Here is a 14,880-nt window from a genome sequence, read left to right as displayed (position 1 = left end):
GTTGACTGTTTTGACAATTTGTTATAAACTTCAGTAAACCTTAATTTACCTCTTATTATTAAATTATGTTTCTTTCAAATATCACTATATTGTTTTCTATTAATAAAATAAACTTCAGTTAAGTAAAATTGCCTTGAAACTCGAGATGACCATGATTTAATCATTAGAGGATATTATTTATTATCTCTGTTGTGTGTACGTGACCAAACCTTGGATTGCGTGTTTCCGTGTGACATCAGATTGGTGGTAGGAACGAGATATTTTCGTTCGAATTTTAACTAAGAAAAAAAAAGCAGTATAAACTAATGTAAAGTTTGACAATTAGCGTCAGTTGAAAAGGTTTTTGTCCTGTATTTATATGTCTCCTGTAAAAACGAATAAAACTTTATGTGAGTATAATATTTTCACATATTACATTTTTAGTTACTGGTTATAACTAATTCAACTTTCCAGTACGAGACGTAAATCTAAACTCGTACAGTAAAGCATGAGGCTCTCGCATCTGGTATCGCGCTTATTTGTATTAGTAATAATGTATATACAATTTTAATAAATTATTGTTACGTTTTGGTTGGTTGACCTGCCAGCCGCATCACTCGGAACTGAAAAATGCACTATGTTGCTTTATTATATATTAGTTTCTGAGGGAGTTTCCTTTGGATACTCCCTGGAACTAAAAGTAAAAGGCTGTCTGTCACCTTCAAATTCAATGCTTGCGGCATTTTGTTTCTAAATTCTACCGCGCACTTTAGTTTTACTTTTTGAGAAGACCTATTTTAACAAATTCCTAAAACTGAAAATTAGTATTTCTGTAAATGGAAGTCGAATGTTTATTACCGATGATAATTAAAAATTAGCATCTCCATAAATATAACTCCAATGTTTAACGATGATGATGATGTAACATAAACTAGAAGTAATAATAGCAATAGTATTACTGGTGGTACAACAATATAAAATGTACAGTATCTTAAATTCAAAATAACACTTTGGTAATGCCTATTTTAGTTTTTACACATCAGCTGATCTAAATTTGTAGGCGTTAAAACTGTGTTACTGTATTGAATTAATTATTTAAAAAAATGCAATAATTTAATGCTTTAAGTTGCATCTTAGAAAACATGTATTTATAATTTAATTTAAAAATACTAATTCCTGTAAATTGTATAAAGAACAGCTATATAATTTCAGTTAATAAAAATGACTCTACCTACTAAATGATAAACATTGAAAATCTGATCTTTGTTTCTCTCTCTTTTTTTTAAAGTAAAGATGGAGAATAGAAAGATTAATTATTTAAAATTGATAAAGAAAAATAAACTATCCATAGACAGTTTAAGTTGTGGAATTATAAATGGACTTTGAAAACTTATAGAAAATGTGAATTAATAAAAGCTTTGGAAGAGTATTTGCATATCATAACACTGAAATTGATTTATTATAAATGTGCTTTCCCTTCATGTGCTCAACTTGAGATAAAATTAGTGAAATTTTCAAAATGATGTAAGATGGAAACCTAAATAGAAATTCACACTTTTATTTACAAAAAGTACATCTTTGATACTTTGTATTCCCATGTGATAACTATGTATGTATATTTTTAGTATAATAAAGTGCTTATAATTTAACAATAATATGTGGTGACAGAAATAAAGTTCAAGTAAAACTTACTATACGTAGTTTCATACAGTTTGTAGTATTGTTTATCCTAGGCTCCTTGCTGTGACAGGAGCATTTAGTTGTTGGTAATGGTTCAAAGCAAGGGTATTAGTATTTCATCAAGACTGGTAAAGCTGTCATATGAGGACAGATTAACATTTTTCAAATTGCCTTTTTCCTGGAATAAGATGAGTTATAGGGGATTTTCTTGAGGTATGTAAGGGAATTAATAGTGTTGATACATGATATTGTTCACTATATGTATGTGTACACACACACACACACACACACACACACACACACACACAAAATTTATATACATGAACATATATGGAGGAACAACCCAGTCCCATTTTGGCTCATTTCTTGATGGTGAGAGTCAGTTCCTTTTGTGATTCTACAATTCTTAAAAGTTTTCCCCATGATTTATTATTTTTCCAAATCTTTATCAAGTATTTATTAATTTTTCTCATTTCTTCACTTCTTTAATATAATTTCAGATCCTGATTTATATATGTGTGTGTTGTGTACCATTGTATGTCAGTTTGTGGCTATCCAGAATCTTGATTTAGCTTTTAAACCTTATTTATTATTATAATATCTTTCTTTTATATAAGCCTTTATAGAATTTTATATTAGAGAATATAATAGAAAAACAGTGCAGTGTCTTAACCTAAATGTTTTATCAATAGTTAAGGATACAGTTTTGTTGAGAGTATTGATGGTGATAGGGAGTTATATCACTTTGTATCTAACAAATTATTCACTCTTGTAGTTCCATCATTTAGTGTAGAGGGCTTTACTAAATAAGATAATAACACTTAAATTCTAGTTCTAAATTGTAAATATTGACATGCAGTGTAAACATTGTCAGTTTTTGAAAAATTTATTTGTATGACTTATGTGGTTCTGCAGATATTTTGTATTTATTCTTTGTTTTTCTTGCACTTTATTTCCTTAACACTTAATGTTTTTAACTTTGTATCTTGTAATGCATTTCTGAATATTAAAATGATTTAAGGATATTACACTTTTATATGCAGTTTTCTGTATTGATGTGATTGAAGATGCAAGGACATGATTTAATAAGTCAATGTATCCAATCTCTCAATTCCTAACATGCAATGGTTTTTAAACTGTATGGCAATTGCATGTCACATATCTTGAAGGATCATCTATGAAACGTATGTTGAAACAACATTAAATCAAGTAGATTTAAAAAAAATATTTTAATTTGCTCATTCACAATCAGAATTTCACTTCAACTTATTTATTAAAAAAATTTCCTTTCAGATAGAACTATCTCCATGGAGGATGAAGAGAATGAATCTATGAGTGAAGATCTAATTAAGGTAATGTTCAATGATGAAGACACAGACAACCAAACAAAGAAGAATGATAGAAAGGTTTCATGTGCAGATGCTTTTCACATGGTGATAGAACTAGGACATTTGGCTAAAGAGAGTGGTGCAGGGAAACTGGATACAACCCAAGAACTACATCTCACATTACATCAGGTATATAGTTGTCTGTAGAAAGGTTTGTTAAAAGTAGGTTTTATGAAAAACCAAATTCTAAAAACTTATGAAATAAGTAACATATATATTTAGGTTCAAATATTTTTTAGTAATTTTTCATACAGTCTTTCAGGTTTGCCATAAGTGTAGGTAAATAGATTTAAACAAGAGCCAGTCATAAATCACTATTGATCATAATTAAACATTTCAAATTGAATGAATACAAGTTATCAGAATGATTCACTAGTTTTTGAAGAAAACTATTTTGTGAAAGTTGTTACTTGCCAAAGTTTAGAAACAAATTATGTACAAGAATAATAAGAGAAAAGCTCATAATAAATATTTTATTTTGTAAAACTAAAAAAAAAAAAATATCTATGTAGTAATCGAAAGTACAGCACATTTGATTTAATTGAAAATGGGATTATTTGCTAGAAAATACATATAGTGCAAATAAGTGTAATTTGGTTTAATTAATAAGATCATTATAAATATGCAGGTGTACTTACCATGGAAAAATTTTATTGCTTAAGGCACATTTGATATAAATAGAAGGAATATTGGTGCATTATAGAACAATCAAATTTGTCCTATAAATCAAACTAAAGCACATTTGTTGTTATAGTGTGTAGTGTTGTGAAAACATTTCACAGATTTTGTGACATTTCTTACATAATCTAAATGTACGATTGTCAGTATAATAGACGTTTCTATGTCATTGTTATTCATCCACTGAGGTGCAGATATCTGTTGACATATAATCACTGCATATATTATTATATCAATACAAACTTATTACACACACAAACAACTTGTATTAAATAATAACTTACAAGTTTCATACTTGCTTCTTGTTTAATCATTTAAGGTAAGCCTAAACTACAGTTTGTGATGATGTAACTTAACAATCACATGTATTGTACAAGGTGCTTGTTGTTTATTAGCTCGTGACATAGTGTTATATTAATAATTGTAGACATATGACATTAACATATGCTGAACTTCTGTATGTAAATACTTAACTACAAATTCAAAGAGAAGAGAGAGGTTAATATACTTCGTTACAATCACTTTTGCAGGCATTACCAAGTATGTTTTGACCCGTTAGTGGCTAAGAATTTCCTGCTCGTCTTGTGAATGTCTGTTGTCCAGAGTTTGGGAATTGTCTTGTATAATTTGTCCTCAGGTGTTAATAAACACTTTCTGGGATTACTAATTATTTTTCATCACTGAACTAGATGAAGTTATTTTAGTAACCTAGTAATATGCATAGATTGTTACATAATATATAAGATATTTCTAAAATTTGGATTTCTGCAGGATTTTCTGCATATTTTAAACAGGTTAAATAAACATTAAAGGGATTAACAGCATGCCTTAGCTAATAAAGGAAATAATTTAAATTTTATTATGCATTATTATTAGGTTTGTTTTAGACTTTTCAAGTAATACAAAAAGCAACTGCTTAAGATTAATTTCCCCATCACATTTTAAGGGTTGATTCATAGCCTTGAAGCTAGAATTTGTTTAGGTTTTGGACTGTTTTTATATTGATAACAACTATAAAGACAAAAGAAAATAAGAGCTAGCACAGAAAGTACTAGGACTAGGGTTATCTTACTCTCATAGATGTGTATTAAAATCTTAACTTGCAAAACACTCTTTTCCTTGGTGTGGACTCCTGTATGTGATGAGGGGACTTCCCAGGGAAGGTTTTGTTCTTTCAGTTTACCTCCTCTGAGATCTAAACATCTACCCACGTGTTTGCCGTGAGTAGCCACCCGTGAAGGGGAGGAGAGGATTCTGATGGTTGAGGGGTCCAACCCTAACACACCAATTTGGCCTTGAATTTCTCTAGACGAGCAGCCTTGGGTGGTCCTCCTTGGGTCAGTCGGCTGATACACTTGGGCTAGGGTTGACCAAGTACCAGTGTTGGATGTTTTAAAAAGGTGCTGTGGACATTGTATCTGATGCTGATGTTTGGGTATAGTGCTCACAAAATCCTGGTGTTGCTGCAGTGTCCTTGTTTGACATTGTAGTGCATCCCCTCTTAGAGCTCCATGGTGGGTGGGGTCAGTGGGCATCGAAATTTCCCTTTTTTTGTTACAGATCCTCCAAATAAAAACTTAAATAAAATAGTGAAAAAACAATCTATAAGTAAATTACCATGTCTTGAAGTTTCTGAGTAGCAATCTGCAACACCTCTACCACCTGTTGTACCTCATTTTCTTATCCTACATTCTCTTTCAGACAAACCTTTAGGGCAAATGACTCCCTTTTTTATTCAGAAGGGACTGGAGAGACTTGCTGGCTCTCGAAAGTCAGTAAAGAAGCTTAAATCTGGTGACATATTTGTGGAAACATTCACATCTCAACACAGTGAACTCCTCTTGCATACAAAGGCAATTGTGGATATACCTATTGAAGTTATGCCTCATGCTACTTTGAATTAATCATGATGAGTTATTGTTGAGAGGGATTTGAAGAACCTCTCTGAGTCAGAGATTCTCACTGATTTCTCCACTCAAGGAGTTTCTGCAGTGAAGTGTATCTCCACTCATAAAGACAGAATTGTGATGCCAACCAATATCCTCATTCTGACATTTACATCACCATGTCCACCTGCGACCATCAAGGCAGGTTATCTTAATTGCAGGGTATGGCCGTACATTCCAAATCCTCTCTGATGTTTCCAGTGTCAGAAGTTTGGTCACTCAAAGACATCATGTCATGGTTCCCTGACGTGTGCTCGTTGTGGTAGCAAGGACCATGAGGTTTATAAGTGTGAAACAGACCCTCATTGCATCAATTGCAATGGTTCTCACCCATCCTACTTTTGTTCTTGCCCTAAATGGTTGAAAGAAAAAGAGGAGCAGCATTTGAAAACAATTCATAATATTACTTATCCTGAGGCTTGAAAGTTGCTGTCCACCACTTCATCTTGGACTATGCTGCTGCACTTCATTCCACTACTATGGTGGAAGTGCAGACAGATCTTTCTGTGCCTCCAGAAGAAACATTCTTAAAACAAATGAAAAGTCTTTTGATCACCATGGTTAAAAAAATTGATGAATCAACTTTAACACCCATCTCTGTCCCTTACATTCATTCCAACAAACCCCAAAATCCACATCCTTTGGTTCCTGGTACAGGCATTTCCTCTTATACATCTTCTTCTCCCATCCCAAGATGCTTAACAATCATTCGTTCACGTCCTCAGTCACTGGAATCCCCTTCCAACAGCAAAGACCTGCCCAATCGACCCAGGGCAGGATCCATAGAGGTCAATAGACCTCCCTTGAATAAGGACAGTAAGGAAAAAAATGTGGTCATAAACAAAAGGGTTCTCCACCCAATTCTCCCACATGCCACCTTGATACAATAGAACTGTCGAGGTTTACGTTCTAATCTGGATGACATCAAAACACTGATTGCTTCCTACCATCCTGCATGTCTTCCCTTACAGGAAACATTTCTGAAACCTACCGATACAGTCACCTTTCAGCAGTTTTCTCTATACAGAAATGACAAGCTGTGTGATGAATGAGTACATGGAGGGGTGGCACTGTTGGTTGATCAGCATGTGCTCACCCTGTCTTTGCCACTCACCTTGGAGGCCGTAGCCATCCGTGTTTCCTTGGGTCATATCTTCACTGTTTATTCTCTCTACCTGTCGCATGGAGAGACCTATAATCAAACAGACCTTTATGCACTCATTGAACAGTTTCCCTTTTAGTTTTTAATCCTAGGGGACTTTAATGGACATCACCCCCTCTGAGGAAGTGCTGATATTGATAGGAGGGATTGCTCCATAGAGTGTATGCTCTCTGATCACAACCTTTTCTTTTCAATACTGGTTCTTCTACTTATTTTCATGTACCTAGTCAATCCTTTACTGCTATTGATTTCTCAATTTGCTCCCCTTCATTATCCTCCCATTTTTCTTGGAGGGTTGACAATAATCAATGAGGCAGTGATCATTTTCGTATAATTTTGAGAGAGGCTGGCCATGGTCGAAGCCACCCGACCCGTGTGCCCCGGTGGAAGCTGGATCAGGTAAACTGCCCCTCTTTTACTGCTCTCACAGAATTTGATCCTGCCATTGTCTGTAAACCATCAATATACAACTATGTGGCAGAAGTAACTGACTGTATTATACAAGCAGCTGCTCAATATATTCCTAAAACCTCGACACGTTTTCCACAATATCCTTGTCCATGGTGGAATCCTACCTGCCATATGGCATGGAAGGCTCAAAAATGGGCCTGGGATACTTTCTGTAGATATCCCACACTCTCACACTGCATCACTTTACAGCAGGCCCGTGCACATGCTCTGTGGGTAAGATGTCAAAGCCAGGAGGAATCTTGGATTAAGTTCACAACCAGCATTTCTTCTACCACCAGTTTCAAAGTCATATGTGACAAGATTTGAAAGGTCAGCGGGCAATATCATTCTGTTCCCCTCTCAATCCTGCTCTCTGATGGCCAGGAAGTAGCTGATACCCAGAGCATTGCCGATACTCTAGGTGAAAGCTTTTCCTGGGTATCTTGCATTTCTGCTTCTTTTTCTACCTTCTTAGCCACCAAGACTCGAGCAGAGTGATCACCTCTTTCCTTTTGAGTTGATTGTCTCTATGACTATAATTGTTCCTTTACATTGGTGGAACTGAAATTGGCCCTTCATCAATCTTGGCAGTACATTGGTTGGAACTAATTATGTACACTATGGCATGCTGCACCATCTATCACCTGCTTTTCTTGCTATTCTTCTGAATGTTTTTTTAACCAGGTCTGGCAGGAGAATGTTTTTACTGATGTCTGGCACCAGGCTATTGTCCTACCTTTCTCTACGCCTGGGAAGAATCCCAAGATTCCTTCAAACTTCCATCCAGTTGCTTTGATGAGCTGTCTCTGTAAGACCTTAGAGAGGATGGTTAATGCTTGTCTTGTTTGGATCCTCAAATCAAACAACCTCCTCCTGCCCACCCAGTGAGGGTTCCGAAGACAGCGCTCCACAATGGACCACCTGATTCAACTTGAAACGTTAATCAGAGAAGCCTTTCTCAAATGACAACATCTTGTATCAATATTCTTTGACATTGAGAAGGCTCATGATATGACATGGAGGTATGGCATTTTGCGAGACCTCCATATTTTTGGGTTACGTGGCCATTTGCTCATTTTTATTAAAACTTTTTTAATAGACAGAAGATTCCAAGTTTTTGTGGGTTCAACACTCTCCTTTCTTTTGTACAGGAATTTGGAGTCCCTCGGGGCTGTGTTTTGAGTGTCACACATCTCAGTATAAAAGTTAATGCCATCACTGAACGACTTCCTCTCACTGTTGCAAATGGGCTCTATGTTAAAGACTTTCACATCTCATGTCAGTTGTCAAACATGAGGCATATTGAGCAGCAGCTACAGACTGCCCTCAATCATTTACTGAAGTGGAGACCACAGCAAATGGCTTTAACTTCTCTCTCTCTAAAACTGTTTGTATGCACTTCTGCCACCAATGGATTATATTCACCCTAATCCTGAACTCTGTATTGGTGAAGTTGTACTGCTTGTGGTCCTTGAGACAAAGTTCTTGGGGCTTGTCTTTGACCAGAAGCTTACCTTTATACCACAAATTAAGCAGCTATGGGTCAAATGTGCAAGAGCATTGAACATCCTCCGTGTCTTCTCTTCCAGCACTTGGGGAGCGGATTGATGTTCTATGCTAAAGATATAACGTGCTCTTATTCAATTGAAACTTGACTATGGAACACTGGTCTATGGCTCTGCCAGACCCTCAACCTTAAAGATGCTGGACCCCATTCATCATCAAGGACTTTGACTCTGTACTGGGGCTTCCCGCACTTCCCCAGTTCAGAGTTTATACATAGTCTCATGAACCTTATTTGCACCTCTGTTGTTTGCATCTGTCTTTAGTATATGCTTTGAAACTTCATTCCTTACCAAAGCATCCCACCTGGGGGTGTGTTTTCCTTCTGCAGTAGGCCATTCTTTTTCAGAACAAATGGTCTGCCATTGCTCCTTTTTGCCTTCATATCCAAGTGCAGTTGGATGAATTGGTCTGTTTTTGGACAACATTGCTGTATTCACTGGTCAGCCCATCCCACCATAGCTTCTTACAGTTCCCAGTTGTGACCTATCTTTAAGCCATCTGAGAAAAACAGACACTCCTGATTGGAAATACTGTCTGCTATTTGCTGAACATCTTTTGAACTCTCCTTCCATTCCTATTTATACAGATGGTTCAAATCAGGTGACTGTGTGGGCTCTGCCATGGTTTGTTGTGGTTCAGTGGTTGCATGCAGAATCCCCTCTACAGCTTCTGTGTTCATTGCTGAACTGTATGCCATTTCTCTTGCCCTTTATCATACAGAAGCTAAGCAGATTTCAAACTGCACTATTTATTCTGACTCGCTTAGTTCTCTCCTGGCCCTGGAATTGATTCACGTTGATTCATGTTGGAATTGATTCTCACCAATATTCAAAATTGACTGGCCCATTTCTCTTTAACATCTACTTCTATCCAGTTTTTCTGGATACTGGGCTACATTGATATTCATGGGAACGAGCTTGCTGACACTGCAGCTAAATCTATCTGCTCTGGCACTATCACTGCTGTGCCTGTTTCATGCATGGACTATGGTCCTGGATTCAAGACTCGGCTTCTTGCCAGCTGGCAGTTGACTTGGAGTGAGCAACGTGAAAACAAGCTTTTCCAAATAAAACCCTATATTGGACTTTGGCCATCTTGTTTCTGTAAGGATCAGAAAGAGGAAGTTGTTCTAACTAGACTACGCATTGGTCACAGGACTGGAAAGGCCAACTTCAGGTGACTAATGCTGCTGTTTGAACTACCTGTCAGTCATCCTGGCAAGTTATTATTAAAATTTTGCTACACTTCTTTAAAAACTTTTATAACTTTACTTTTTGCAAATGGCTGTAACATCAAATAATTTGGAACCAGGACTGGAAAGGTCAACTTCAGGTGATTGATGGTTGCCTTTGTACTCACCTGTTAGTCTTCCTGGCAAGTTATGATAATTACAGTTATGCTACAGAAAGCCCTTTACAACTTGAATTACTGTAGTTATTCTTTTAACATTGTGGACTAAATGTAAACATTGGTTTTATGCTATTTTTGTTGTTTTTTTAAACTTTGTTTAACCCTAATTTTCTTTTATGAGTTTTACTAAATTTACTTTAATTTTAACCAGATGTTTGGCACAGATAGCCTAGCTACTTTGTGCCATAAAACACCTAAACAAATTAACCAAAACACTCTTCGAGGACTGGTCTTCAAGAATATTTATATGATGTTTTATATATTAACAAGCACTGAGGATATATTTAAAACAGAATAACATAATATGGATAACAAAGAATTCTGAGGTTCTTCAAGGATGTCTCATTAGCAAATTTTACTAATTTACTAGTTGCTGTGAGAGATAAGAAATAATTAACTGTTCAAATTATATTTTTATATTTATTATTTAATTAAGTATATCTTTACAAATGCATAAGTACAAAAAAATGTATAATTTAAACAGTTGAGTATTCCTTATCTTTTATTATACTAATTTCCTAATTATGCTAAAATTAATAATGTTAATATAGCTCAAAAAAAGAAAGGCCCAAGCACTGACCCCTGAAGCACTCCACTTGTAACAAGGATCTAGTTTGACTGGACTTCATTAAAACAGTTGTCTTCTTTCTCTAATACAACTTTTTACACCCCAGTTAACAATTAGTCTTTCTACAACTGCTGTTAGTTTGATTTTTCTTATCAAATTGTTTGTGTAACACGGTATCAGAATCTTTGAAAATATATGTACACTGGGTACTCACCCTTTCTGTTATTCATTTAACAAGTTACATTTTTTAAAAGAGAAAACAGATTGATAAGGCAGTATTTTACTTCAGTGAATCCACACTGCCTTTCTTTGGTTATATAATGTTATTTATTTGGCAAGCATATCTGTTCACTTACTCATTGTGATGACACCATTGTCACTTTTCTCCACCTTTACCAGTTACATCTCTTTTTGGAAGATTTGGAGTCAGTGCCCCAAATATATTCTGATACATGGAGTATAGGTTTGTAACAAGTGTCTATAACATGAATATTTCAAAGGTCAAATAAATAAACACGTTAAATAATAGGCTTCAAAATAGCCAGTAATAATAAGTTTAAAGTATATCTGAAAACAGTTTAGTGTTTATCATGTTAAAAACTTCACATGCGAATATTTAGTTATTTTCCCATACATTGTTTAAATAGGTGGCTAGAAATGGTGATGACAAACTTATGCAGATTCTTCTTGGAAATATTCCTGAAGATTTGGTGCTTAGTAAAATCTGTGAAAGTGATGAAGATTTATTGACTCCGCTTCATTATGCTGCTCGATATAATAACATTGATGTTGTGAAATTACTAGTTGAGAAAGGAGCAGGTAAGACTTATTTAATAACCATAGACTGTATGTTTTCTTATAGCAAAGCCACATTGGGCTGTCTGCTGAGCCCACAGAGGGGAATTGAACCCCTGATTGTAGCGTTGTAAATCCGTAGACTTACCGCTGTACTAGCGGGGGAGCCAGGCGTAGAGTGTTTAGTACACATACGCTGCCATATCTAGAAATAAATATACCAGAATATGTTTATTTTATGTGTGTTAGTTTTTCTTTTGATTTTTTAAAATATCCTCAAAACTTTCAAAACAAGTAAGTTTTCAAAATTTTGTAAAATTACTCCATTTTGAATGATGGTAGAGGACATTAAGTAAGAAATTACTAAAATACTTTAAAACGTATTGTTGCAACATTTATTGAAAATTGAGGAATAGTCATAGCACACTGTAGCTTCATGTTCTAGCAATGGTGGAGGTAGAACACAAGGTTTTTAGAAAAAAGAACAAAAAGAGCAACCTGGCTTTCATCCAAACTACAAAATTACTTTTACGCTCTGTAAGGGAATTCCCAGTTTTGAATGTGACATTTGAATTATTTTCTTCACATGTTAAAAAAACAAAACAAAAAACATAGTTCATGTTCTTCTGTATGTTGTATATTTATTGTAGCATTGTATTTATTTTTAAGTAGAACTATTGTGCAGTTTTGAACTAATCCTAAATTTACAAATGAAGAATGCACATGTATCTTACACATCCACATCACATTCTTTCTCTGTGGAAACGTGGCTATTCTTCATTTAACTAACATGTTGTAGAGAGAAAAGTTTTCCTTGAGCATAATTTGAGTGTAAATTAACAGAATTTTATTTGATTTTAAATAAATTTTTAAGATCTTGTTTTCTGTCTTTCTCTGTACATGATAGTAAGAGTTGATTTTTATTTGTTGTTCTTGCAGATGTTAATTTTCAAGGAGAAGATGGACTTGTTCCTCTCCACTTTGCAGCACGATATAAAAAATCAGCTAAAAGAGAAGTAAGTGATATATTATTTTCATGTAGTTGCCCCTGTGATGAGAGAAGTAGAGGATTTTCCATGTGCTAAGAAAAGAAAACAACAGTAGAATGCATGGCAAAACAATATCTAGTTCAGTGGAGTATTTGACAAGATTTTACTTGTTTAAAGCTTCTGAATTGGTTAAATAAAATAGTTTTTATGAGTAGTCTGTTTTACTGTCTTGCCAAGAATGAGATGCATGAGATGCAGACAGGAAATTCATGGTAAAAAACAAACAAATAATAATGAAAGTAAAGTGACATTTAAAGCTCTTTTGATGCATAATTGCTCACAACAATCTTTATTCTATCAATGAAACATGAACAAGATTTGGTAAACAATGCTCTTTACTCTTATGTTCATAGAAGGAAAAAAAAAAAAGAGGGCCCCACATTATGTATATAATATCTATCAATTAAGGAAGATGATACAGATGTCTTAATAGAACCACATGACACATGAAGACAGTACTTAAACATAGGAAATGTGAAACAAAACTTGACTTTTTACTATCAAATAATTTTATCTTTTTTATTGACTCTTTGCACCCACAATAAATGAGAGTTGTCATAGGCCCTCATCTCCCACATACTCTTACCATTATTTTTAATGCTATTTCTTGAAATAAATCATCTCTCTGAAAGTCCCATTAAATTTGTATAAAAAAAGCATATAGATGACACATTCTTATCTTAACTTGTGGTCAGGACAGTCTCAGTGAATATTTTATTTTCATAAATGAATTTCACCCATATATTTGATTTGCCTTGGATACCTTAACAGCAACAGGATACTTGTCATTCATGCATATTTATCTTATGTTGAGTTGTGATGATTTCCTAACATATTATTGTACATCACACACACACACAGCGAAGTCTTTTTAAACTGTGATTCTCTATGTCTACTTTCTACAAAACAGTCAATTATGTACTCGGAACTCATGCATTATTGTCATAATGCCTCTAACATTACCAAACAAAGTAGTGTAAATACAATTAAACAATGCATTCAGCAAAATGCATACACAACTTGCATCAGTAACAAAGCAAAATGAAAGATGAAAGAAAAGACACCCCCAAAGTATATTGGAGAAACAATTAGACCTTCATATCAGAGATGCAAGGATGATTATAAACTTTTTCATTCACTTTCTTACTGCTGTGATGAACCAACTTATCTCTACTCTAATGTGCCTTTAACAACAGATATTATATCAAAAACTTTTAATTCTGTTGATACAAAAATAACTTGATCACTACCTCAATAAAATGAAACCTTTGTGGTGACAAAAATAATTATTTATTATTTTTTTTATATTTTTGAAAAATGTTTGAAATATGTAGTTCATCTAGAGAGCCCTGATGCTTATGTTTCCTATGAACATCAGTATTGTTGTTTTTCAAATCTTGAACATGCTTTGGCAAATAACTTTGTCCTCTTCTTCTTTCTTTCTTCCTTCATTTTTTTTTTAGATTTCCTAACGAAACTACATTGTAAAATTGCTTTGGACTAACTGTTGTTAAGATGTTAATTTATACTTGGTAAAATGTATATGTTTTAAAAATGTCTTAGTATATGAAATCATGCCAGTTCATTTATTGGCACTAAGCAAATTAGCCAGCACAATAATTTAAAGAATGTAAGTTGATACAAACAAAACATTATAATTGAATGTACCTCAAAATATCTGTTTTACTGATCCAGGAATGAAATACAGATATGTCTACTGCAAATATCAGAGTTTTAAGATGAAACTAAAAGAGAAACCTGTTTTAAAAACTGACAAATTCAATTTATCAATTATCAATACTGCATGGTAATGATTGTATTGTGAAATGAAATAATTGTTCATTGTAACATTTTGCTATTCTTGTTATTACTTAAACAAACACAAAATAATCTTTTTAGAAATGCAAGGTTCTGTGTGTGAATGTTGCATTAAGACTTGTTCAAGTACAACTGTTCCAATAACTTTTTTAAAATAGAATTATTCAAGTATTAATATTAAACTCTGATTAGCAAGCTACCTACTTAAACCCTATTGGCTCAGCAATAAGTTTGACTTATTAAAAACAGGTTTCAATGCCTGTGATGCATGCAGCGAGAGTAGCCTGTTGTGCAGCTTTGTGCTTCACAACAATCAGATAAGTTCAGATCAAAACTGAAAGTCAACCTAGTATTCAATATAGACAATTAAAGCTATGAAGAATAAACAAAT

The 14,880-nt window shown here is 34.2% G+C and overlaps 1 protein-coding gene across 6 annotated transcripts in view; it reads left to right on the top strand.

Moving 5' to 3' along the window:
* The window catches only part of LOC143250658 (transient receptor potential cation channel subfamily A member 1 homolog), an 85,513-nt gene that overhangs the window by 268 nt on the left and 70,365 nt on the right, over window positions 1–14,880 (top strand). For 2 of the 6 annotated variants that reach the window (XM_076501529.1, XM_076501530.1), the window contains exons 2-4: window positions 2,953–3,176; window positions 11,475–11,646; window positions 12,562–12,638. In XM_076501529.1, the coding sequence (XP_076357644.1) occupies window positions 2,967–3,176; window positions 11,475–11,646; window positions 12,562–12,638 (459 nt within the window). In that variant the 5' untranslated portion in view covers window positions 2,953–2,966. Of the gene's footprint in view, window positions 1–151; window positions 390–1,697; window positions 1,873–2,952; window positions 3,177–11,474; window positions 11,647–12,561; window positions 12,639–14,880 lie in introns of those variants that run through there. The other 4 variants (XM_076501528.1, XM_076501526.1, XM_076501525.1 and 1 more) reach the window with 4 other exon arrangements.

Source organism: Tachypleus tridentatus, chromosome 5, assembly GCF_004210375.1.
Source record: "Tachypleus tridentatus isolate NWPU-2018 chromosome 5, ASM421037v1, whole genome shotgun sequence".
Lineage (NCBI taxonomy): Eukaryota > Metazoa > Arthropoda > Merostomata > Xiphosura > Limulidae > Tachypleus > Tachypleus tridentatus.
Note: the sequence above shows the minus strand (reverse complement) of the source record. Positions and strands in the feature narration are given on the sequence as shown.